The sequence below is a fragment of the Caretta caretta genome, chromosome 6 (genome assembly GCF_965140235.1).
Source record: "Caretta caretta isolate rCarCar2 chromosome 6, rCarCar1.hap1, whole genome shotgun sequence".
Taxonomy (NCBI): Eukaryota; Metazoa; Chordata; order Testudines; family Cheloniidae; genus Caretta; species Caretta caretta.
In genome coordinates this window covers 59344142-59371629 of record NC_134211.1, presented here as the reverse complement: position 1 = coordinate 59371629, position 27488 = coordinate 59344142, and the positions used below count along the sequence as shown (strand labels likewise).

The window sequence follows — 27488 nt, the reverse complement described above, 5'->3', positions numbered from 1 at the left end:
CTTGCTCTCACTTCCACCTCCATCTACAGACATCACCACCAAGCGACTGAAGTGCTGATCAAAGGGGAGAGCCTGGCTGAAGGGCAACCAGCCAGCCTGTGGTGAGAAACATCTAAGTTTGTAAGGGCACTGAAAGTGTTAAGATCGGCTTAGAATGTGTTTTGCTTTTATTTCATTTAACTAAATCTGATTTGTTATGCTTTGATTTATAATCACTTAAAATCTATCTTTGTAATTAATAAATCTATTTGTTTATTCTATCTGAAGCAGTGTGTTTGGTTTGAAACATGTCAGAGACTCCCCTTGGAATAACAAGCCTGGTACATATCAATTTCTTTATTAAACTGACGAACTCATATAAGCTTGCAGTGTCCAGTGGGCATAACTGGAAACTGAAAGACAGAGGTTCCTAGGGTTGTGTCTGGGACTGGAGATATTGGCTAGTGTCATTTGGTTGCACAATCCAAGGAGCAGCTTACATGCCAGAGGCTGTGCATGAACTGCCCAGGAGTAGGGGTTCTCACAGCACAGCAAGGTAAGGCTGGCTCCCAGAGTCGAGGACTGGAGTGACCTAGCAGATCACCGGTCCAGATAACACCAGGGGAATGTCACAGTAAGTTACAGGCAATGCCAGATAATCAGGGAGGTTGAAATGTGCAAGAGGGCTTTAGGTAACCTTCTCCATAACGGGATGAGAAGGTTAGTCCTTATGCCTGGAGAAAAATTAAACTATAGCTGGGGAAATGACCAGAGGCCTCAAGGAGACAGAAGATTGTTAGATCTGCGTGCCAGATGTAATAGATATCCTGACTGCAACAGGTGCCTGGCTACCAGTCCTGTTAAATCCTGCGTACTGTGGATTTCTCTTCACATTTCACCTCTCAACAAACAGCATCCTCAGCCCTGGCTCCCTCTCTTCTTTAAAAGCAACATCAACATTTTACTGTACAAACCAACCTTTGACCTGCTGATGTTTGTGTTGCTTCCTCCCACAACTTACAACTCTAGAGAAGAAGCTGGAAGTGTACCAGAGTATTGCAGATCTGACAGTGAGGGCACGGGATCAGGCAGTCTTCAAGTGCGAAGTCTCCGATGAGAATGTGAAAGGAATCTGGTTGAAAAATGGAAAGGAGGTGATCCCAGATGAGAGGATAAAGATCTCTCATATTGGCAGGTGAGTCCTGCTTCAGAAAGCTTGGACAGGATTGGGTATGACACTAAAGTCCTCTCTGGATAGTGATGAGGAAATGAATATAAGCCAAGATCCTGTTCTGGCTTCAGCTAACCAGAGGAAGTTGGAACATTCCTGAGCACAATGAACATGTAGCCATTCCTCCCTTCTGTGATCTGCCTGGTTGTGTGCACCACATGTACAGTACTGGCATGTATGTTATTCTGCAGGTGTGCATATAGTATGTTGGTCTACATCTGAACAATGGAGCATCAGCCCAGATTCTCAGCCTTTACTCTGCCTTTCATTTTTGGGGGGATTTAAATTGCTTAGAGACCACACTGATGGTCACTTTAGAATAGACATAATCAAATAGATTGATACATTAGATAAGGATAGACAGGTATCAGTACCGAGAAGTAAGTCTGTGTTAATTTACTATAGTTTTTAATATATATAGCAGGGGTATCAAACATGCGGCTCACGGGGTTATTTTCTGCGGCCCACCAGCTCCCCGCGGCTCCTCCGTCCCCCCCCCAAGAGTTTACCTAGAGCAGCTCCAGTCCTGCAAACACCAGGGGCAGGGCAGGCTCCCTGCCTGCCTGCCCTGTCCCCGCGCTGCTCCAGGAAGTGGCCAGAACCTAGGGGAGTGGGGGGGGGGGCACAGGGGTCTGTGTGTTGCCCAGGCCGCTCCTACAGGTACCTCCCCCAATGCTCCCATTGGCCGCCCTGCCCCCGGTGCGCGCCAGGCTGGACCTGCCCCCCGAACCCCTCCTGCAGCTGAACCCCGTGCTGCACATTGCATCCCGACCCCCTGCCCTAAGCCCCCTGCTGCACCCCTCCTGACACCCCAACCCCCTTCCCTGAGCCCCCTGCCAAACCCCACATCCCTCCTGCATCCCGACCCCCTGCCCTGAGCCCCCTGCCACACCCTGCACCCTGACCTGAACCCCCTGCCCACTCCCCACATCCTGAGCCCCCTGCCGCACCCCACATCCCTCCTGCACCCTGACCCCCTGCTGCACCCCACATCCCTCCTGCACCCCAACCCCCTGCCATGAGCCCCCTGCCACACCCTGCACCCTGACCCCTGCACTAAGCCCCCTGCCGCACCCCACATCCTGACTCCCTGCCCCACCCTGCACCCCAACCCCCTGCCCTGAGCCCCCTGCCGCACCCCACACCCTTCCTGCACCCCAAGCCCCTGCCCTGAGCCCCCTGCCACACCCTGCACCCCTCCTGCACCCTTTGGGGGCAGGGAGGGGGCGGAGCTGGGGTGGGGATTTCAGGGAAGGGGTTGGAATGCGGGCAGGGAAGGGGTGGGAAGAGCAGGGCAGGGGCGGGGCCTCATGGAAGGGGTGAAGTAGGGGGGTGATCAGTGGTGCGGCCCTTGGGTCAATATACTAGGCCTCCTGTGGCCCTTGTGGTCATTTGAGTTTGAGACCCCTGATATACAGTATATACTCATACACACACACATTTAGATGAGTAAAATTTTCTAAATTGCCTAAAATTACTTAGGGTCCTAAGTCTATTGAAAGTTAATGGGACTTAGGCTCCCAAAGGATTGTTTTGATGTGCTGTCTCCTGAGTTTACAAGGAGGGGGATGGTGAACTAGCCTGCACTTTTTTTGCCATAGTGTTGCTTGAGTTTACAATATCCTTGAGAGGAAACTGGTTCTGTTTGCCCTAGCATGTTGATTTGATACTGGGAAGTTTATTAATGGCTTGCTGTGTGCTGCAGCCTGAATGCCCTCATTCTCTGTAGCAGTGTACCTCCTGACTAAAGTTAAGAGAGTCACATGCTTGTGTATATTTTTCAGAATCCATAAGCTAACTATTGACGATGTAACCCCAGAAGACGAGGCTGACTATTCTTTTGTCCCTGAAGGATTTGCTTACAACCTTTCTGCCAAACTCAAATTTTTGGGTGAGTGTTGTAGAATCTGGTTCCTAATATGTAATGGGAATACCATGGGCCTTCCAAAGAAGGAATTATCCATATATAAGCACTACAGGGAGCTGTGGGACCAAATCATTTAATTGATTATACCAGGAAGCTGTATGGCGATTTCCCTTCCTGATGTATGAACATGGCACATGTATTTTGTATTGTTATAGAGCTCACAGTGTTCTAGGCACTTTAATACATAGGAAGAAATGGCCTCTGCCCAAAAGAACTGACAGTCTAAGGCCCAATCCTGCAAACATTTACATATATGAATAACTATTCATGTGAGTAATCCTACAGATGTCAGTGACTTGGATCATCCCATTTAGATCCTTGCACATAGATCCTTTACAGCAGTGGCTCTCAACCTTTTCAGACTACTGTACCCCTTTCAGCAGTCTGATTTGTCTTGAGTATCCTCAAGTTTCACCTCACTTAAAATCTACTTGCTTACAAAATCAGACATAAAAATACGTAAGTGTCACAGCACACAATTACTGAAAAATTGCTTACTTTCTCATTTTTACCATATAATTATAAAATAAATAATTTGGAATATAAATACTGTACTTATATTTCAGTGTATAGTCTATAGAGCAGTATAAACCAGTCACTGTCTTTATGAAATTTTGGTTTGTACTGACTTCACTTGTGCTTTTTATGTAGCCTGTTGTAAAACTAGGCAAATATCTAGATGAGTTGATGTACCCCCTGGAAGACCTCTCCGTACCCCCAGGGGTGCACATACCCCTGGTTGAGAACCACTACTATATGGACAGGAGTTGGGGGTAGGGTAGTCTCCTCCACTGCACTGTCCTTCCTTTCTCCAGACCTCCAGAAAGGCCTCTCTGTGCATCTACCCTGGGAGACAGAGTGGAGTCTGGGGAGCCCATCAGATCTCACAGAGATTCCTCAGAAAAGATAATACAGTCCAGTGCTGTATTACGTTTTTCAGTAGGGCTCAACTGATGGATCCCATAAGCTGGGGATCCCATAAGACTCCAGCCAGGGAAAACCCTGGCAGTGTGGCTTCAGTAGAGTCCGGGGTGAGGAAGAACTGAACCCAGTGTGGAGACACAGGCCCTCCAAGCAGATGGCTCTGGCCTTTAACAGACCCTACTAGGATCCATCAGGTTTGGACCAAGCCCTGCAACCTCTTCTGTTGGGAGGGGGATCCCACCTAAACACAGGTGCAGGGAGATATTCCCCCCCCCATAGATATTTCCACCCCCAGAACACCTTTCCGTGTGGGTTATGCTGGGAGGTTTTCTTCTTAATGTATGTGCAAAGTGCTTCAGGTGGCACGTGACCAGGATTCATCACCAAATTTGGTCTACTGATTGGATCGCAAAGAGGGGAAGGGATAGAAACAAACAAACGAAGTGATTAGGCTGAGGACTGGCACATGATATGTTCATTCCTTTTAATATACATGTAAAATAGTTCCAAAATGCCCATAGCCACTCTTAGTTTCTCTTGTTTCTCTTTCAACCATTGCTTATTTACAATCTCTATGTATTTTTAACCCTTGCATATACTACTGCTATTATTTGTTTTTATCCTAAACATTTTCCAAATATTTTTTAAAAGTTGCTTATTTTCTATTTTTATTTTTCTGCATTGTTTTCTTGTCATTTTATATGGGTCTGATCCTGCAAATACTTACAGACTATAGCTTTGATCCTGCAAAAACTTATTCATGGGGTTACATTTACTGATGCACGCAATCCCAGAGACTTCTATGGGTCTACGCATGAGTACAGTTAAATATGTGTGTGTTTGCAGGATTGGGGGTTTAAATCACTGCCAATAGGATTACACATGGGAGCAAAGTTATTCACTTGAAAAAGTCTTTGCAAGCCCTGTTCTATTTTTTGTATTATTTTCTTCTTGTTTTACCAAGCCAGTTTCCAAAATACTATATATTCACCCATTGATTTACATCCACTGAGAGATTATTTAGTATATTATTGTTTTAAAATTATTTTTGGTCTGCTGATTATATGAAATTTAGCTATTTTCAGATCCATTTTTTTCCCCTTTCCAGAGATCAAGATTGATTTTGTGCCAAGACAAGGTAAAAACAATGTTCATTATTGGAACATGTGAGTAACATCTGAACAAGTCATCTTGCATGCTTTTCAGTAGCAGAACCTCTTCAATTTTTAACATAACATCTGAGAAATGCCTCCCGTTTCCTGCAAAGCATTCAAACCACGTTGAAAAATATTTTATTTTCTCCACTTTCGCTACAGAACCCCCCAAAATCCATCTGGACTGCATGGGTCAAGCAGCCCCTGACACTATTGTTGTGGTGGCTGGGAACAAACTTAGACTGGACGTTCCCATATCAGGAGATCCAATACCCATGGTCATCTGGCAGAAAGTAAACAAGGTAATGTGTAGTCTGACAGTGTGGCTAAGGCAAACAGGTCATACCAAGGAACTTCTTCTCTTTTTCACATATGATTTGAATTTCCAATTCTTACCTAAAAAACTTTTCCATATCCCTTCAAATGTAGAGTTTCTAAACAAAGAAATTTCTAAAACAGCAGCAAGGCAGCACCTGGTGATTTAGTTGATTTTGCTGTAGTCTTCTTGAACAGTGTTCTTCTTCTAAAGTGTTTATTTTCAGCACGGGGAAAACAAAAGGAAGGCAGTGGATGTGTATGGTAGCCTTTCTGCCCTTCTTTCTCTACTGCACATCAGCATAGTATCTGCATGCCTAGGGAGAGGGCTGCCACCACTAGATTACTGTCTTCTCACACATCACAGGAAACAAGTAAGCCCTGGTCATCAGCCCTCCCCACCACCTATGCCTCACAGGAAGGAAATGTTCTAGAGTCTCTCCTTTCCCATCCCGAGTTCTTTTGGTCAGTTTGTGAACAAATGGTACTTTCAATATCCTACTGAATGTCTTAGAAGCAGACTCATATATACCAGCAGCCAGTTCTGTTGGGCATTCTGCCAATTTAGACTTTGTGAATTTAGAGGATACCTGCTATTTTACCTGGTTGTTGGAGTAACTGCAGGAGGACAAAATAGAGGAGTATAAAGTAATACTGCAGCCAATGGTACTTACTCCTTTTATGGTATTTGCTGAACTTTTTAGACCTTTCAATCTCTCTTCTTTAAGAGTGAAATGCTACTTCTTACTGCCAGATAAATGTTCCTTTTTTTTGTTGATAGCAAAAGGCTGACCTCTTGTGGCAGTCATGTCTGGTAAGAATTTCATTTTGAGACGTGCCTGTAAACATGAATGCAGTAAAGACTCTGCCTCCAGTTCACTCATATTCCCAGCACCCACTCCTAAATAAATCATGTTTTCCTTTGCAACCCAGAATTAGGAAATTTCCTTCAGTGACAAGATAGAGAGGGAATTCAATCTTCTGAAATATTATTTTCTGATCATCAGTCCACAGAAAAATCCAGAAAACAGTTCATAGAATAACTTTGCCTCTAAAAACATATGCAGACTTCATTATTATTTAAAATTAAAATTATTAATATTTTCCCACAGAGGAAGCTAAGACCCAAACCAGTCTTACCCCTTCCCCCAGCTCCAGAATGGGCAGCGAAGAGGTCCCATTCCTTCCCCAGGAATAGTAAAGCCCATACAGCCCCACCCTCCCCCCTCAAGCCAAATGAGTTTGTGGAAAAAAATCTTCTGGGAGGGATTACCCAAAAAGTTTTCAAGAACAGAGTAAATCAGCTGCAGCAGGCAACTTTGGATGAGATATAAGACATGAGTAAATAAGTAAGGAAGACCATGAAGGACCATGAGGACAAGAAATTGAACTCAATGCAAAGGAAGCATGGGGACTAGTGGAGGAAGGGCAGTAGCATAACTTCAGAGTATCTAGTTTGGCTGGTGTTAAAGGGCTGAATTTATTCCTTTCTGTAAAAGATGTTCATAAACCCAATACCCCACTGATACAGAAAGAATACTCTCTATTTTGCACAAATACATAAGCCCACTAACCTACTACTTTCATGGGACAGTGACTGAATCACATCTATCTATGGCATCTGCTGCAGGGATCTCATAATCTTTGGTTTATGAGGCTATGAAACTGGTCTTGCTGATGCTTCCTTTAATTCTATTTCACTCTGGCAATGCATTGACCATTTTGGGTTTTTTTATCAGTTAATTTCCTTCTCATTTTTGTTCATTCATTCTGATCTTCATTTTTGTCACATCTCCCCTGCCAAGCAGCCAACATACCCTGCATAGATCCTTCTTCTCTGTGTCTCAGACACAGCTTGACCAACTCTGCTCAATGAGATCTTTCTGACTCTTCATACAATCATAGAAGGGTAGGACTGGAAGGGACCTCAATAGGTCATCTAGTCCAGTCCCCTGCACTCAAGGCAGGATTACGTAATAACTAGACCATTCCTGGCAGGTGTTTGTCTCACCTGTTCTTAAAAACCTCCAATGATGGAGATTCCACAACCTCCCTGGTTAATTTGTTCCAGTGCTTAACTTCCCTGACAGAAAGTTTTTCCTAATGTCCAACCTAAACTGCCCTTGCTGCAATTAAAGCTAATTGCTTCTTGTCCTATCCTCAGAGGTTAACAAGAACATATTTTCAGCCTTCTCCTTGTAACAACCTTTTAATGTTTTTGAAAACTATTATCATGTTCCACCTCAGTCTTCTCCTCTACAGATTAAATAAACCCAATTTTTTCAAGCGTTACTCACAGTCATGTTTTCTAGACATTTAATCATTTTTGTTGGTCTCCTCTGGATTTTCCCCAGTTTGTCATCATCTTTCGTGAAATGTGGCGCCCAGAACTGGACACAATTCTCCAGCTGAGGCCTAATCAGCATGGAGTAGAGTGGAAGAATTACTTCTCATGTTTTGCTTACAACACTACCTGCTAATACATCCCAGAATGATGTTTGGGTTTTTTGCAACATTGTTACACTGTTGACTCATATTTAGCTTGTGATCCACTATCAGCTGCAGATTCCTTTCCACAGTACTCCTTTCTAGGCAGTCATTTCCCATTTTGTATTTGTGCAATAGGTTGTTCCTTGATAAGTGGAGTACTTTGCATTTGTCCTTATTCAATTTCATCCTATTTACTTCAGACCATTTCTCTAGTTTGTCCAGATAATTTTGAATTTTAATCCTATTCTCCAAAACACTTGCAGTCCCTCCCAGTACTGGTATTGTCCACAAACTTTATAAATGTACTCTACAGCAATTATCTAAATCATTTATGAAGATATTGAGCAGAACTGGACCCAGGACCTATCCCTGAGGGACCCTGCTCAATATGCTCTTCCAGCTTGACTGTGAACTACTGATAAACTACTCTCTGGGAACGGTTTTCCAACCAGTTATGCACCCACCTTATAGTAGCTCCATATAGGTTGCATTTCCCTAGTTTGTTTATGAGAAGGTCATGCAAGACAGTATCAAAAGCTTTAGTAAAGTCAAGATATGCCACAACTACTGCTTTCTCTGTATCCACAAGACTTGTTACTGTTAAATTAGGTTGGTTTGACATTAATTTGTTTTTGACAAATCCATGTTGACTTTTACTTATCACCTTATTATATTCTAAGTGTTTGCAAATAGATTGCTTGATTATTTGCTTCATTATCTTTCATGTATTTCTTTGCTCATCTAGAACAGCTGCAATGTGCTAAGCAATGCTGATTCTATGGATTCCCCAGACTCCAGCAGTGATTTAAGTAACGAGAGCAAGGTAAGTTCCTTATTATTTATACAAACCCATTAATATATCTGGTGTATTTACAGGCAAATGGTCCTGCCAAGAGGAGCTTAAAATTTAAAGTATATAGGAACATAGGCATTAACATAATGGATCAGACCACTGTCCATCTAGGGCAGTGTCCTGCCTCACAGTGGCAATTATCAGATGGTTCAGAGGGAAGCACAAGAAACCCCTTAGTGGACACTTATGGAATAACCTGTCTATGGGACAAGTTTCTTCCTAACCACCATTGTTTAGTGATGGACTTTTGCACTGAAGCATGAGGGTTTATAACACTTCTAAATATTTTTTGTAAATTCTGTTTTACGTAACTCTGGATATCTAACCCTTTTTTGAGTCTTAGTAAAGATATCTAGTTGAAGAGATTAGTAGGATGCAAGGAGAGATGACAACAGGTAAAGTGATGGGAATGTGAAGGACACAACACAAGATCATGACGTTACCTGTTTTCACATTAAATCCCTTTTATCCTGCATTAATTTTTGTTACATTGGTGTATGTGTGGTAGTCAATCAGAAGAATTATTTTGCTATTTGTATTACATTAGAACTCAGAGGCCTGGGTCAAGATTGGGACCCCATTGTTCTAGGCACTGTACATACACATAGCTCTTGGACAGTCCCTGTCCAAAGGAGCATAGAGTCTAAAAATACAATGATGTGACACAGGGAAAAGGAAAAGGATACAACAAAGTGGTGATGGTTATGCTTAGACATGTTAGCACTGATTAAATGGTCAAAGTATTTTTAATTAAGTGGGGGCAGGGGTGATGTGGGCATCCAAAAGCCCTGAGGATGAGGAGGTGACAGTAACAAAAATGGATGAGGGCTTTGACAAGGGTTTTAGTATTGTGAATAAAAACAAAAGGTCAAAAGTTCAGATCTTAGAAGTGTCAAGGAGGAAGAAGCAACAAGATTTGGACACAGACAAAATGTGTGGGCCAAGGGAGAGAGAGGAGCAGAGGATAATCTCCACGTCACAAGTTTGAGACTTTGAAATGCAATAGGGTCTTTTTAACTACCAATGGTGCTTACAGAGTTTTAAAAACCAATTTCTTCCCAAAGGAGAATGTTCGGAGTTGCTATTGGCTATCCACTGATGTCCTGTTGTTCCTACAAAATAGAACCTTAAAACAGAAGAGAACTTCACTGATAGCTTTTCAGTGATATTGGTAATGGTCGGTGTCAGAAAGACTTACATGTTGCTGCAGGCTCAGCATGTTTATGCAAACCCCTGTTCCCTTCATTCAGACACAGCATTAGGCTCTTCTGTTTCCACCCTAGATACAAATGACTTCACTTGCTGTTTTCAGTGCCCACAGCTTCTCTCTGAATCTGAAGGTAGAGTTCGTGTAGAGATGCATGAAGACCACTGTATCTTCATCATTGAAGGAGCAGAGAAGCCAGATGAGGGGGTTTATAGAGTTACAGTAAAGAACCCAGCAGGAGAAGATAAGGCTGATATCACAGTAAAGGTTATTGGTAAGTGACTGACAGGAATAACCAGTCTCTGAAAAACTCTTGAGTTCAGTGGGACGGACCTACCCTCATTCCTGTAAACCTGAGAGCAGCTCTGACTCTTGAGTTCAAAGAGGTGAAAAATGACCATATGGGAGGAATATGTTTTATAAAACTTGACAGAAATGTTTTTTCTAACTAGCTTCCCTTGTATTCCCCATCTGGGAGGAGAAAGAATCATTCCCATTCATAAAAATAAGGCCATATGAATATCCTTCCCTTCCATTTCCCTACATTTTTGAATGTCAGTGATCCAGTCTCTTCTCTCAGTGGGGTTTATATGTCTATAGAATGAAATCACTTTTTGCCATTTTGTTGTGTAAGTTTTCAAACAGAAACTGCTTTATTATATGTATGGTAAACAGTTAATGGAATGAAGGGATATGTACATATGGTATAAGATATTAAAAAGGACTGGAATTATTTAGCCTACAAAGGAGAAGAGCTAGAGGGGAGTTTGACTGAAGTACTCTAGATTATGAAGGGTGTTGTGAAAATCAATCAGCTCCTTCTTTATATCCTGGCCTACATTATAAGAACAAGGGCAAACTGAACAAATTTAGAAGTGATAAAAGGAAATGTTTTTTGCATGCCATATTGTAAACCTTTGTAGTTCATTGCTGTATGAGGTCATCGGGACAAATACTAAGATAGGTTCTTTATATTATTAATTTCTGTTCTTAAATAAGGTAAGATAACATACGTGCAGCCATTGTATTACACATACTAACTAACCTCACTTCCCAATAATGCCTGGCATCCCCTAGCTCTCTCTCCATGATATGAGCATTTCTTGGAGAGCACAAGAAGTTTGGTCTGAATCTGACTATTGTATACATCAGTGCCTAGTCCAATCTGGTATTGAGGACCCCTAGATGTAATCTGGGCAAAGCCACCATTTTCTGCACACAGCAGGCTCTAAAGGAGGATAACTCACCAATCCCTGTGAAATACAAGGACTTTGCAAATGTATTTGATAAAAATAATACTGATGCTCTGCCCCCGCATAGGTCCAATGACTGCCCCACAGACCTCCAGCTAGGGGCCAAAATCCCCTTTGTGCAAAATTTATCCCATCAGAACCTCAACTCAGGTTCCTACGGGAGTATCTTGATGAAAATCTGGCAAAAAAATTTATCCATCTGTCTGTGTCCCCCACTGTGGCCCCAATCCTGTTTTGTCACAAAATGGATGGCACCCTGCACCTCTGCGTATACTACTGAACACTGAACAATATAACCATCAAAAATAAATATCCCTTGCCATTGATCAACAAAGAAGTAGAAAGGGTCAGCTCAGCAAAAATTTCCACTAAAGCACCTATCACATGGTCTGGATCCGAGAGGGCGATGAATGGAAAACAGACTTTCATACTTGGTATGGACATTTTGAGTACCTCATGCTGCCTTTTGGTCTCTGTAACACCTCCACCATGTTCCAGCATTTGGTTAATGATATCTTCAGGGAGGTTCTAAACCAGTTTATCATAATCTATCTAGATGACAGTTTTATTTTTTCAGAAAACCAAACCTTGCATCACCAGCATGTCCAGTTGGTACTTGAATGTCTTTGAGCAAATGGCTTATATGGGAAGCCTGAGAAATGTGAATTTGATCACACTGCTGTGGACTTCTTGGGTTATACCATCTCTCCCAGTGGAATACGTATGGATCCCAAAAAGGTTTCTGCAATTTTGACTTGGGCAACTGCCAAGAGCATCTGTGATATCCAATGCTTTCTAGGATTCGCCAGCTTCTACAGATAATTCATCCAAGGATTCTCAAAAGTGGTGTTTCCAGTTACCCAACTGCTACAGAAAAACTCCACTTTCAACTGGACACCAGAAGCCCAACTGGCTTTTGATTGGCTGAAGAAAGCATTTACTTCTGCCCCTATCTTAGTACACCAAGATGCATCTAAACCGTTTTGTTGTTGAAACAGAGGCTTCCAATTACGCATTCAGGGTAGTATTATCTCAGTGATGTGGTCCTCAAATGACCTCCATGCTTGTGCCTTTTATTCTAGGAAATAGACACCTGAGGAACAAAATTACCAAATGTACAATAAGGAATTACTGGCCATCAAGGCTGCATTTCAGGAGTGGCACCACCATCTAGAAGGTGCGCGCTTTCCAGGCAACGTGTTCACAGATCATAAAAACCTGGAACATCTCTGAATGGGCACAGCCCGCAACCAATGTCAAATATGTTGGCCCCTTTTCCTTAGTAGATTTAACTTCGACCTGATCTACCAGCCCGGAACCCAAAATGGTGAACTCAGTGCATTATCCTGCAAGGGGGAGTTCCTAGATAAAGGGGATAATCCTCTTGAACCTGCCACTATATTGAAAGCCCTGCCATTTTGTGAATGTGCTCCAACGTTGATCTTTTGGCCTTGTAAACTCCTCACTGGTCAGTGATCTCCTTTCAGTGAAATGGATGTCAGCCAATTCTGACCTAAACTTCTCAGTCAAAAACAAGTTACTCTGGTTCAAGGATCGCCTTTATCTCCCCGATGGATCACCCCATCTAGCTGTACTCTGGCTATGCCACAATTCCCTGCTGGCAGGCCATTTTGGGTACTGAAAGAAAAGAAGCTGATCTCTCACAATTTTTGGTGGCCAAAACTATTCTCCTCCATCAAATCTTTACATTGCTTCCAGGGACACATGCAGCTGGATGAAGACCCCCACTGCCAAACTTCTGGGTGTCTGGATCCCACTTCCACCCATATCTCAACCTGGGGCCTTGATATCATAGACTCATAGAAGATTAGGTTGGAAGAGACCTCAGGAGGTCATCTAGTCCAACCTCCTGCTCAAAGCAGGACCAACCCCAACTAAATCATCCCAGCCAGGACTTTGTCAAGCCAGGCCTTAAAAACCTCTAAGGATGGAGATTCCATCACCTCCCTAAGTAACCCATTCCAGTGCTTCACCACCCTCCCAGTGGTGATTAGGATATTTTCCTAATATCCAACCTAGACCGCCCCCACTGCAACTTGAAGCCATTGTTCCTTGTTCTGTCATCTGCCACCACTGAGAACAGCCACCTCCATCCTCTTTGGAACCCCTCTTGAGGTAGTGGAAGGCTGCTATCCAATTCTCCTCACGCTTTTCTCTTATGCAGACAAAATAAGCCCAGTTCCCTCAGCCTCTCCTCATAAGTCATGTGACCCAGCCCCCTAATCATTTTTGTTGCCCTCCGCTGGACTCTCTCTAATTTGTCCACATCCTTTCTGTAATGGGGGGCCCAAAACTGGATGCAATACTCCATATGTGGCCTCACCAGTGCCAAATAAAGGGAAATAATCACTTCCTTCAATCTGCTGGCAATGCTCCTACTAATGAAGCCCAATATGCCGTTCGCCTTCTTGGCAACAAGGGCACACTGTTGCCTCACGTCGAGTTCAGGATCCTGACACAGGGAAGAAAGGAGAGCAGCAGACTACGGACTTTGACTCCAACAGGGAACTGATGGGCAGGATCCCCTGGGAAGCTAATCATAGAATATCAGGGTTGGAAGGGACCTCAGGAGGTCATCTAGTCCAACCCCCTGCTCAAAGCAGGACCAATCCCCAACTAAATAATCCCAGCTAGGGCTTTGTCAAGCCTGACCTTAAAAACTTCTAAGGAAGGAGATTCCACCACCTCCCAAGATAAGGCATTCCAGTGTTTCACCACCCTCCTAGTGAAAAAGCTTTTCCTAATATCCAACCTAAACTTCCCCCACTGCAACTTGAGACCATTACTCCTTGTTCTGTCATCAGCTACCACTGAGAACAGTCTAGATCCATCCTCTTTGGAACCCCCTTTCAGTTGAAAGCAGCTATCAAATCCCCCCTCATTCTTCTCTTCCGCAGACTAAACAATCCCAGTTCCCTCAGCCTCTCCTCATAAGTCATGTGTTCCAGTCCCCTAATCATTTTTGTTGCCCTCCACTGGACGTTTTTCAATTTTTCCACATCCTTCTTATAGTGTGGGGCCCAAAACTGGACACAGTACTGCAGATGAGGCCTCACCAATGTCGAATAAAGGGGAACGATCACGTCCCTCGATCTGCTGGCAATGCCCCTAATTATACAGCCCAAAATGCCATTGGACTTCTTGGCATCAAGGGCACACTGTTGACTCATATCCAGCTTCTCGTCCACTGTAACCCCTAGGTCTTTTTCTGCAGAACTGCTGCCGAGCCATTCGGTCCCTAGTCTGTAGCGGTGCATGGGATTCTTCTGTCCTAAGTGCAGGACTCTGCATTTGTCCTTCTTGAACCTCATCAGATTTCTTTTGGCCCAATTCTCTAATTTGTCTAGGGCCCTCTGTATCCTATCCCTACCCTCCGGCGTATCTACCTCTCCTACCAGTTTAGTGCCACCTGCAAACTTGCTGAGGGTGCAATCCACACCATCCTCCAGATCATTTATGAAGATATTAAACAAAACCGGCCCGAGGACCGACCCTTGGGGCACTGCCAACTAGACATGGAGCCATTGATCACTACCCGTTGAGCCCGACAATCTAGCCAACTTTCTATCCATCTTATAGTCCATTCATCCAGCCCATACTTCTTTAACTTACTGGCAAGAATACTGTGGGAGACCGTGTCAAAAGTTTTGCTAAAGTCAAGGAACAACACGTCCACCGCTTTCCCCTCATCCACAGAGCCAGTTATCTCGTCATAGAAGGCAATTAGATTAGTCAGGCATGACTTGCCCTTGGTGAATCCATGCTGACTGTTCCTGATCACTTTCCTCTCCTCTAAGTGCTTCAGAATTGATTCCTTGAGGACCTGCTTCATGATTTTTCCAGGGACTGAGGTGAGGCTGACTGGCTTGTAGTTCCCAGGATCCTCCTTCTTCCCTTTTTTAAGGATGGGCACTACATTAGCCTTTTTCCAGTCGTCCGGGACTTCCCCCGATCGCCATGAGTTTTCAAAGATAATGGCCAATGGCTCTGCAGTCACATCCGCCAACTCCTTTAGCACTCTTGGATGCAGCGCATCCGGCCCCATGGACTTGTGCTTGTCCAGCTTTTCTAAATAGTCCCGAACCACTTCCTTCTCCACAGAGGGCTGATCACCTCCTCCCCATGCTGTGTTGCCCAGTGCAGTAGTCTGGGAGCTGACCTTGTTCGTGAAGACAGAGGCAAAAAAAGCATTGAGTACATTAGCTTTTTCCACATCCTCTGTCACTAGGTTGCCTCCCTCATTCAGTAAGGGGCCCACACTTTCCTTGACTTTCTTCTTGTTGCTAACATACCTGAAGAAACCCTTCTTGTTACTCTTAATATCTCTTGCTAGCTGCAACTCCAGGTGTGATTTGGCCTTCCTGATTTCACTCCCGCATGCCCGAGCAATATTTTTATACTCTTCCCTGGTCATTTATCCAATCTTCCACTTCTTGTAAGCTTCTTTTTTTGTTCAAGATCAGCAAGGATTTCACTCTTAAGTCAAGCTGGTCGCCTGCCATATTTACTATTCTTTCTACACATCGGGATGGTTTGTCCCTGTAACCTCAATAAGGATTCTTTAAAATACAGCCAGCTCTCCTGGACTCCTTTCCCCCTCATGTTATTCTCCCAGGGGATCCTGCCCATCAGTTCCCTGAGGGAGTCAAAGTCTGCTTTTCTGAAGTCCAGGATCCATATTCTGCTGCTCTCCTTTCTTCCTTTTGTCAGGATCCTGAACTCGACCATCTCATGGTCACTGCTGCCCAGGTGGCCACCCACTTCTACTTCTCCAATTCTTCTCTGTTTGTGAGGAGCAGGTCAAGAGGAGCACGGCCCCCAGTTGGTTCCTCCAGCACTTGCACCAGGAAGTTATCCCCAACACTCTCCAAAAACTTCCCGGATTGTCTGAGCACTGCTCTCCCAGCAAATGTCAGGGTGATTGAAGTCCCCTCCGAGAACAGGGCTTGTGATCTGGAAACTTCTGTTAGTTGTCCAAAGAAAGCCTCATCTACCTCATCCTTCTGGTCTGGTGGTCCACAGCTAACACCCACCACGACATCACCCTTGTTGCTCTCACCTCTAAACTTAAACCAAAAACTCTCAACAGGCTTCTCTCCGGTTTCATACTGGAGCTCTGAGCAATCATACTGCTCTCTTACATACAGAGCAACTCCTCCACCTTTTCTCCCCGGCCTGTCCTTCCTGAACAGTGTCTACCCATCCATGACAGTGCGTCAGTCATGTGAGTTACCCCACCAAGTCTCTGTTATTGCAATCGTATCACAGTTCCTTGACTGTGTCAGGACTTCCAATTCTTCCTGTTTGTTTCCCAGGCTTCTTGCGTTTGTGTACAGCAGGGGCGGGCAAACTTTTTGGCCTGAGGGCCACATCGAGTTTCTGAAATTGTATGGAGGGCCGGCTAGGGGAGGCTGTGCCTCCCCAAACAGCCAGGCATGGCCCAGCCCCTGCTCCCTATCCAAACCCCCTGCTTCTTGCCCCCCGATGGCTCCCCCAGGACTCCTGCCTCATCCAACCCCTCCTGTTCCCTGACGGCACCCCGGGGATCCCTGCCGCATCCACCCACACCTGCTCTCAGGCCCCTGAACGCCTCTGGGCCCCCCGGCCCCTAACTGCCCCCCTCGCTGCCCCATCCAACCCCCTCCTCTCCTTTCTGACTGCCCCCCTGGGACCCCTGACCCAGCCAACCACCCCTTCTCCCTGACCACCCCCAGACTCCTCGCCCCTAACTGCCCCCACCCCTAACTCCCCCCTGACCCCATTCAACCCCCCCTTTCCTTCCTGACTCCCCCCCCCCAGGACCCTTGCCCCATCCACTCCCCCTGCTCCCTGTCTCCTGACCGTCCCATCCAACCCCTCCTCTCCTTCCTGACTGTCCCCCCCGGGACCCCGTCCCCATTCAACCCCTGTTCCCTGCCCTCTGACTGCCCCGACCCCTATCCACGCCCCTGACCACTCCCTGGAACTCCCCTGCCCTCTATCCAACCCCCCCCTTCCACTCCCTTACCGTGCTTCCTGAAGCACCAGTGGCTGGCAGCTGCGCCACGCTGCGCAGCACAGAGCACCACGTCAGGCCAGGCTCTGCAGGACCGCTGCCCAGAGCATTGCGCCGTGCACTGGCGTGGCTCCGGGGGAGTGAGGACAGCCTCCCGGGCCAGGAGCTCAGGGGCCAGGCAGGATGGTCCTGCGGGCCGGATGTGGCCCTGGGGCTGTAGTTTGCCCACCTCTGGTGTACAGGCACCTAAGATAACTAGCTGATTGCCCTACTTTCTCAGTATGAATCAGGCGGCTTCCCCTGTTGCACCCTCCTCTTTGTGTTTCCTCCTGGTATCACACTTCCCCACTTACCTCAGAGCTTAGGTCACCATCTCCTGGCAAACCTAGTTTAAAGCCCTCCTCACTAGGTTAGCAAGCCTGCCTGCGAAGATGCTCTTCCCTCTCTTTGTTAGGTGGATACCATCTCTTCCTAACAATCGTTCTTCCTGGAACAACATCCTATGGTCGAAGAATCCAAAGCCTTCTCTCCAACACCACCTGTGCAACCATGCATTTACCTCCACAATTCGATGGTCCCTACCTGGGCCTTTTCTTTCAACAGGGGGGATGTACGAGAACATGACTTGCATCTCAGACTCCTTTATCCTTCTTCCCAGAGCCACGTAGTCTGCAGTGACCTGCTTAAGGTCATTCTTGGCAGTATCATTGGTGTCCACAAGGAGAAGTAGGAAGGGGTAGCAGTTAAATCAATAAATAGATTTAATCACTTAGGGCTGCACTTCTTCCCCACTTCTTAGGGCTGCACAGCTATACTGATCATTGTCAACCTCCACGCCAAAATGGTGCACTTTTTGCCTTGTCAGAAGATCCCAACTGCACAAGCAATGGCTAACTTATTTTTCAACCACATCTTCAAGCTCCATGGGTTATCAACTGAGATTACATCCAACTGTGGGCCACAATTTGTCTCCCATTTTTGGAGAGAATTGTTCAAACTCCTGGAAGTCACTCTACACATTTCCTCTGCCTACCACCCCCAGATGGATGGACAAACAGAACGGATAAGCGAAATTCTAGAAAAATGTCTTCACTGCTTCATCAACATGACTGGATCAGGCTCTTGCCTTTTGCCAAGTTTGCTTACAATAACTCTGATCACAAATCAATCTGCCAAAGTCCCTTCTGTTTCAGTTATTGCTTCCAGTCCTGATTTCATCCATCTGTACCGCCAACCTCCCATGAGACCCTGCGGCCTCCAATTTGGTTGAACATCTCCACCGCATTCAAGAGGAATTAAAATCACACAAACTCAGCCAAAGAGGACTACAAACAATACACTGACCTCCATCGACAGGATATGTCTCTCAGCTCAGCACTTGGACACCTCCCGACCCTCAAGGAAACTAAACCACTGTTATCTTGGCTCATTCCAGATCATTCAACAGATTAACCTCATGACCTTCAAGCTCCAGCTACCACGTACCATGAGTGGATACATCCAGTATTCCACGTTTTCTTGTTAAAAATATGTGGATAACTTATTTCCTAGATACACACAACCACCTCCACTCCCAATCTCAATTCAGGAGCAGAAAGGATATGCAGTGGCACAGAATTCCCCCAGGAGTAGCAAGAGGCAACCTCTCTCTGCAACAGCTCCCTCTGCCTGCCAAATTAAGGAACAACAATGATGCATCTCAGGAATGCACCTATTCTGCAGGCCAGAGGAAACATGTTATGACTGCAGCCGTCAAAACCTTGGTGGGCTGTGTGGGCAGATTATACAGAGGACTATGCAGCTAAAATTTTGTATTTCACAAAGATGTATCTATATATGTGTAGATTAAGAAATATGAATAATCAAACATAATTTAAAGTAAAAGCAACCTAACCTAGAAGCATCAAAGAGCAGGGCACAGTTTGGACTGAGGTAATGACTTATACTGTATCTGGTGCTTAGATGCTACAGATCTAGATCTGCGCATTAAAAATACCATAGGACAGACAGACAGTGTCTTCAAAATGAAGGAGGAGAGATCTCTCACTAGGTTTGATTGGTTGTGCGGATATCCTTGAGATACATAATGTGGAAAAATGCTCAATAAAAATGTTTAGTAACATAGCTGATGGCAAGGGTAATAATTTTGACACTCCCTCTCTCATACAATCTTCAGACGTTCCTGATCCTCCAGAAGCTCCCAAGATCATCAATGTTGGAGAGGATTACTGCACAGTGCAGTGGCAACCCCCTAAATATGATGGAGGCCAACCAATACTAGGTAAGAGTTGCTAAAAAGACAGAGTCCTCCGCAGACTCATCTATACCAGTTACTGGCCCTTTAAAATGAGACCTGGGGCCTTTATCAGCATATTCATACAGAAATCAGATATGCTGACTCTTAAAAGTCAGATATGCTGACTCTTAAAAGTCAGTGAGAGATGCACACAACTCATTCTCAAGCTATCGGAATCCTGGCCCTTTAATCTTGGGGGCATAATGCCTTGTATCTGCCCCATCTAAATCAGGGACATGTTTCACTGACAGACTTAAGTCTGTGTTTGGACAAGGGCACAAATGGGAATGTCTAGTGTCAAGGCAGAAGGAAACTAAAGTCAGACATTCCCATTCCACACTCTGAAACTTTGCTGAAGTCTATACGGTCTGGACTTGCTTGAGTTTCCTTGTTTCAGCACAGTACACCCTTTATGAAGCCCCATGAGAAGCACTGTAGCTATGGATGATCTACTATATTCCTCCCTTTTAACTCCTCATACTATATTCTAGGAGAGTAGAGTTTGTATTAGATCTTTGTTTTTTCCCAAAAGAAAGGAGTAACTTCTATAGGAGTCACTGGTACCCTGTGCAGGAATAATAGGACCTGCGAAGTGTCCACTCCAGCCACCAAGGAGTTAATAGCTTAAACTATTAGACGTGAAGAAACACACCAGCAGTTGCCATGTTGCTGTTATCAAAAGCTCACAAAATAGTTTGAAAAGGTCACACCAATGCATCCTATGAAGTGAGCTGTAGCTCACGAAAGCTTATGCTCAAATAAATTCGTTAGTCTCTAAGGTGTCACAAGTACTCCTGTTCTTTTTGCGAATACAGACTAACATGGCTGCTACTCTGAAACCAATGGTTCAGTTATGTGGAGCTGCTTTCAGTTGGGTCAGGTCATTTAAGTATTGTTTTCAATCCCTAATTAAAGTTTTAGCTAATATCATGTCAAAGATTTTGCTATCAGCAAAACTAGAACAAAAACTGCAAACACTATGTTTAGTGACAGTTAAGGTTGCAGCAGAATTCACTCTTTTCATTGAAACCCTTAAAAGTATGAAAATAAGAAGTTAAGGGGAAAGATTTGTGCATTCCCTTCCATTTTCATATTGCCCACAACATTATCTTTGATGCATTCCAAAACTCCATAAGGCTTTCATGTCCATCTCCAATAGATAACAAAAAGCAATACAACTTCATTAAACTTACACTCGCTAGCACAAAATCTTAAGTAACCTCATATGCTTTTATATCAATAGATCAGCACGTTTGACTGTCATGCTTTCCATGTGTTTGGAAAGTTATTCTGCCTTAGCACTGTAGAGGTCACTGATACTACTATCACTGTAGTTTTTGTTTACTAATTTCCTAGGTTTTTATGGTTTTGATGTACAACAGTGGATAGCTTCCCACAGTCAGGTGAGAAATGGAGCAGAACGTGCCTGGGAATCAGAGGGAGAAACTGTGTTGCTGAAGCTGCTCCTGACTACATTGATACTCCTGAAGAGTGAGAGAGACTGAGGTGTACATCAGAAAATTATTTGTTTTATCCCCATTGAGAAGTTTTTAATATTTTATCCCCTTTTAAAAGTTACTGAAAGTAAGTACACCATGAGAAACCTTCCATGTTTAGAACTGATTACATAATCCATCAGCTGGAAGGAACCTCTGTGAAGAAGTCTGTGTCATCACTCGCTTCTAAAACCCTCCAAAGTCTTGCCTGGACTTCTGAAAATTGGATACAGCCAGCAGCAGCTGCAGGGTGTGTGTGTCTATATTACACTATGCAGTGTAGTCGTAGCTGCTTCGGTCCCAAGATATTAGAGAGACAAGGCGGGTGATGGAATATGTTTTATTGGACCAACTTCTATTGGTGAGCGAGACAAGTTTTCGAGCCACACAGAGCTCTTCTTCAGGTCTGGCATTACACTAGCAGTTTTATCTATATGGATCTCCCATCCCCGCCAGTATGAAGCATGCCACTCAGCTTGCCAAAATGCCCATGTGAAACACCTGCTGGTATGATGGCTGCCATCTTGGCCAACAATAGGGAGTGAATCAGTGACCTCCAGAGGTAAAAACATGAGTCTTTACACCTTATGCTAAAGAGCCAGCCTCTCAAGCTGAGACCTGTCATAGACTCAGCCTCTGTAGATTAAAAACAAAGCGGGGGAGACCCTCTGACAGCAGGAATCCGGGCTGAAGGGGGAGCCGCAGCCTGCCCTGCTCTGACAGAGTGGGAGTCTGGGCTGAGAGCCAGAGCCACAGCACACCCTGCTCTGACAAGCAGAGCCCGGGCTGACAGCTGGAGCCCGCCTGGAGATGACAAGAGGAACCGCAGCCTGCCCTGCCTGCTTTGCCAGTGGGAACCACAGCCGCAAGGGGCACTGCAGGGCTCTTCACTAGTCCCATGAAGGGCGATCTTAGCAACTGCGAAACGTCAGACATCTGTTGCATGTTTTTTTCCCCCAAGAACTTAAAAACATTATCAGCAAGAAACAGCGAGAAACAGCTTATATGAGAAATGGATTGTTTTGTGACAAAGGGACAAAAGTGTACAACACAAGCCAAAGTGAGGGCAGAAGTGGAAGTTCCAGCAAAACGTAGAAGACAAAAATACGACAAAGCTTATTTCAAACTGGGCTTTACATGGTGCTGGTCCAGCGATGCACCAAGGCCTCAAGGTGTTGTAGGCGGCGATATACTGGTAAATGACAATATGTGGCCCTGCAAGCTATGCATCTCATTACCAGGACAAAAAAAAGTTGTTGAAGTCTAAGCACTGTTAACATGAACGCTACTGAGGCTTCTTACCATGTGGCTTTGTGCATTGCCAGAGCTGGTAAGCTGCACAACGTAGGTGAGAAACTACTACTTCCAGCTGCAAAGGATATGTGTGGTGATGATAAAAGAGAAAGCAGCATCACAGCTAGACGTAATCCCACTTTCTAATGACACAGTTTCACACCGTATTGCGGAGATGGCCACTAATATAAAAGAGCAGCTCCTAAAAAGTATTTGTCAGAGCCCATATTATTCAATTCAGATAGAGGAGTCTACCGATATATCAAATGCTACACAGCTACTGGTTATTGGTGGTTATCTGAGTTTCATGAATTAATACACTGGGTACCTAAAGCCCTCATTCCTTTTTTATCCACCTACATATGCTAGTCAGGCTTCTCACTATTAACTGCAATGAAAACAAAGTATGGCTCCCGGCTTTCTGTTGAAGATGACTTATGTCTCTTCCTTTCTACACTGCAACCCTGAATTCCACTACTTTGTACAGCAAGGAAACAAACACACCCCTTCCACTGATAAGATAGGGCTGATTGATATTATACTGAATTAATATATCATTATTTGGTGTCATGTTTCCTAAAATGTTTGTGAAGTTTTATTTTAGCTGCTTCCATTTGTACTGTTTTTGAACTTAAAATTAATACTTCTGAAACTCCTACTGATCTATAATTGATCAAATCTTTACATTTTTATTATTTTTTGCAACATATAGGATTTTCAGTTTGTTATACTGTTTTACTAAACTATGGGGAGGCGTAGTATTTTTTTCATAGCTCACCGAGTCTAACTATGTCAAATTTTGAGAACCCTGCTATATAGGATAACCCAAGCTGATTTAGTCACTCTGAAAGGTAGTGTGTTGCTGTGGATAAGACTGGGATTTATCATGTTAGGGTATGTCTACACCGTGCCAACTGGCTTGTGCTATGGGGCTGTTTAATTGCTGTGCAGATGTTCGGGCTCAGGTTGCAGCTGAGCTCTGAGACACTCCCACCTTGTAGGGTCCTAAAGAGAGGGCGCCACCTGGAGCCTGAGCATCTATACTGCAATTAAACAGCCCCTTAGTCTGAGCACTATGAGTTTGAGTCAGTTGGCGTGGGCCAGCCACAGGTTTTTCATTGCAATGTAGACATAGCCTAACATGACAAACCCCAATCTTATCCATGGCACCACACAGAATGACTAAAATCAGTTTGGGTTGTCCTATCTCTACAGGATAAACCATGACCCTCTCCGAAAGCCAGGGATAGAATCCAGGATTGCTGATCACCAGTATTCTACTACTGACTAGTGTACCTATCCTTAGAGACCTGAGTTATGAGTCTAAGGTGGCCTTGCATAAGATCTCTGCTAACGTATTTTTAAAATGGCGGGGAGTCTTCAGCAGCGATTCCCTAACCATCTTCTAATTTGGGGTTTATGGGGTTAGTCAACAATAAGGGTATTGAATTGCATTGGAATTTAAACAAAAGTAGGAAGAGGTGAGATTTTAATTATTGGTCTTGTCTTTCCAAGACCAGGAAGTTTTCCTGTACACTACATGGGTATTTACTAAATCTCTCTCACTCATGTGTTTCTTTGTCTCCAGGAGTGAGTAACAGCGCTCAAGCCAAAACAGATTTATCATCAAATTAATTCAGCAGGTTCATCTTGGAGCTAATATTTACTATAATTACTAAAAAGTTATAAAATCCTCTACAGACAAAAGCTACCAATTTATGATTGATAGTCTAGCACATATAGGGCAACAACGTGGACAAAGAACAAGTCCCAGAGTGTGTCAGATTTCTTGGAGAAGCAGACAAAAAATGAGCAAACCAGTGAAAAATTGCCAAAGGGGGTGATTTTTAAATTCTTCTTATTCTGTCTGTATCAATTCATTTTTTTTAAAAAACACCATGAAAAATTCAAACAGTGCTCAAAATTTATAATGCAACCTTAGCTAAAGTGCAACCAGTGCATAATAAACAACTGAAGATTTTAATGGGAAAAGTTGACAGTGGTGTTAGGCTGTCTTGAGTAGCTCGTAGGTGTGAGTGCCAACCTCAGGGCAGACTGTCAAAAAGCAGGGCACAAACCCCAAACTAGTTGTGAGTTCTATACTTAGATTTCACCAACCAAATAATAAGTGTGAACTCCTCAAGCACTACAGCAGCCTGAACATGGAGTCTCAGATAGTCCCCTTCAGTACTCCAGTCTATTTTACCACCCAAGCAAACCTGCCTTTGTGACAGATGGTCCCTTATACCAAAAATCACAACAGTGTTCAGGTTACTTCCAATCCCAAAGGACCAGACACTTATCCCAGTTCAGTTGCACCTTAGACCTCACACCAATGATAACATTTGTAGCCAATCCTATAATTAACTAAAGATTTATTAACTAAGAAATAAGAGAGTTATTTACAAGGTTAAAGAAGGTAAACATACACACACAAATTAGTTACAGTCTTAGGTTCCAAAATGTATTAGAAGGTGCTGTGATATGCAAGCTTTCTATGTCCTGTAGAGCTAACCAAGGCTAAACAGATTGGGGATCCCTTGCTTATGCTTAGAAACTACTGCCCTCTCTAAATTCCAAGCAGTATAATGATACAGGGATTCTCATTCCCTTCCCCCATAGTTCAAACTGATGGGACAAGTATTTGCGCCTGTCTCCTCTTCATGGGGGTGTGTGGGACTATCCACAAAATCTTTGTACTTTGATGTTTTACAATGGCTCCTTTGGTTTCAATGGGCCTTCCTGTGTGCGAGACCAGCACATCACATTAATTTAAGATTCTTTCCCATTTGGTGAAATTTCCCATTTCTCATCTGTCATTGTTCCATGAGGCCTAGGGGCCTTGGCATAAGCTGGCATCTGTCTCCCAGTGTCAGAAGTGAAAAATGTCAGGGGAAGTCATAATAATAGGATGTCACTCAAACCAAACTAGAATGATAATATTTGTTCTTTTAAATTATCTTCCATGTAAGAATCTCAATGCATTTCATATACAAATTATGTGGGAAGATTCATATAGTTTAAGGCCAGAAGGGACCTTAGTCAGAGGTCATTAATTTTCACCCTGTTACCCCTACATTGAGATCAGTAACATGCATTTAATAAAGCATAACTTGTGTTTGGTGAAAGCACAACTTCCAGAAAGTTATCCAGTCTTAATTTGAACACAAGAGATGGAGACTTTACCACTTTCCTTGGTAATTTGTTCCAATAGTTAATTATTCTCACTGTTAAAATTTTTTACCTAACTTCTAATTTGAATTTATCTGGCTTCAGCTTTCAGCCACTAGTTCTTGTTATGCCTTTCTCCACTACATTAAATAACCCTTTAGTGCTTGATATTTTGTCACTATGAAAGTACTTATATGCTTCAGAGTAGCAGCCGTGTTAGTCTGTATTTGCAAAAAGAAAAGGAGTACATGTGGCACCTTAGAGACTAACAAATTTATTTGAGCATAAGCTTTCATGAGCTACAGCTCACTTCATCGGATGCATTCAGTGGAACAGAAACACCCCTATTCAATGACTCCCCCTCATTGATAACTACTTTTTCAGATCTGTCAGCTAGCCAGTTCTTAATCCATTTAACATCTATTGATATTGCATAATACTAATTTTTTAATCAGGATGTAGTATGGTACTCAGCCAAACACCTTACAGAAGTCTAAATATATTAGATCTATGCAGTTACCTTTTTCAGCTGAACTTTTAATTTAATTTTTTAATTAATCTCTTTTAATTTTAATTTAAAAAATTAAATCAGATTGTTTGACAAAACCTATTTTCCACAAAACCATTTTGATTGGCATTAATTATATTCCTATCCTTTAACTCTTTACCAGTTGAATCCTGTATCAGCTTATCCAGTATTTTGCCCAGGACTGATTTCAGGCTAACCTGCCTAAAGCTAGCCAGGTCATCCTGCTTGCCCTTTTGAATAGTGGAATAACATTAACACACTTCCATTCTTCTAAAATTTCCCTAGTATTCCAAGATTTATTAAAAATTAACACCACCAGGCCACAGATCTCCTCAGCCAACTCTTTTAGGACTCTTGATGAAAGTTATCCAGGTCTAATGAATTAAAAATGTTTATTCCCTACTAAATGTTGCCTAACATCCTACTCTGTACTAATGGGCTGGAAAGTACTTCATCATTCTCATATGATATGAGTACATCATCCAAATATAGAAAAGAAATGTTTACTGAACATTTCTGTCTTTCCAGCATCATTATTAACAAATTTACTATCTCTATCTGGTAATGGGCCTACACTATTTCAAATCTTTACCTTCACATGAGGCGCTCATGCCTTAATTGGTTCAGTGATTAATGAAGAATACTTGTTCCCAAGCCATGTAATGGGTCTAGAGAGGGCAGATAGGAACTCTGCACTTTCTCAACTTTGTTTACTATTTTTACATACTATACATAATAGAATACTATTATTGTATAGCATCGAGAGTGTGCTAGGTGCTTAACAACAGACATAGAAAGGCGTCCGCAGCTCCAGAAGAGCTACAATTTAAATTTCCAATGTGATCAAACAAATCAAGTTGTCAAATAGTAGAGGGGGAACAGAGCATGGAAGGTGGAGAGCAACAGCAATTTAGTTATGTGCACATCCTGGCGATTCATTTACAATTATATTTCTCTCTCTCTCTCTCTTTTGTTTTAAAGAGGTTTCTTATTGCCTTTTATTTGCTTACTTGCCACTCTCTCTGGCTTAGGACAATTTGACTGAAAAGGGAAATATAGTAATAGAAATGGTAAATTCCAGCAATGTGGGTTTCCTTCCTTCCACTGTTGTTTCTGTTGAGAAGGATGGTGTCATCATATTCCTTCTCAAAAGCTCAGGCAAATTTCAGGTCTTAGAACAGAGAAATCAAATCTGATGACAAGAACTAACGGCAGTGTAGAGTGGCTACTACTGGGCCCAGCAAGACTCTGGAGCACAGGAGATAGATAGTACTGGATCCCACCTAGATCCCCAGAGAGGAGGCTCTGAAGTGCAAACTCAGGAGTGTTGGGCCTGGATTGGGCCCCTCCATAC

At 43.6% G+C, this 27488-nt stretch overlaps 1 protein-coding gene across 4 annotated transcripts in view; it reads left to right on the top strand.

Moving 5' to 3' along the window:
- The window catches only part of MYBPC3 (myosin binding protein C3), a 135976-nt gene that overhangs the window by 61087 nt on the left and 47401 nt on the right, over window positions 1-27488 (top strand). For all 4 annotated transcript variants that reach the window (XM_075129623.1, XM_075129622.1, XM_075129620.1 and 1 more), the window contains 7 exons: window positions 1009-1174; window positions 2995-3101; window positions 5170-5199; window positions 5378-5517; window positions 8766-8843; window positions 10186-10354; window positions 19526-19630. In XM_075129623.1, coding sequence (XP_074985724.1) covers window positions 1009-1174; window positions 2995-3101; window positions 5170-5199; window positions 5378-5517; window positions 8766-8843; window positions 10186-10354; window positions 19526-19630 — 795 coding nt within the window. The remainder of the gene's footprint in view (window positions 1-1008; window positions 1175-2994; window positions 3102-5169; window positions 5200-5377; window positions 5518-8765; window positions 8844-10185; window positions 10355-19525; window positions 19631-27488) is intronic.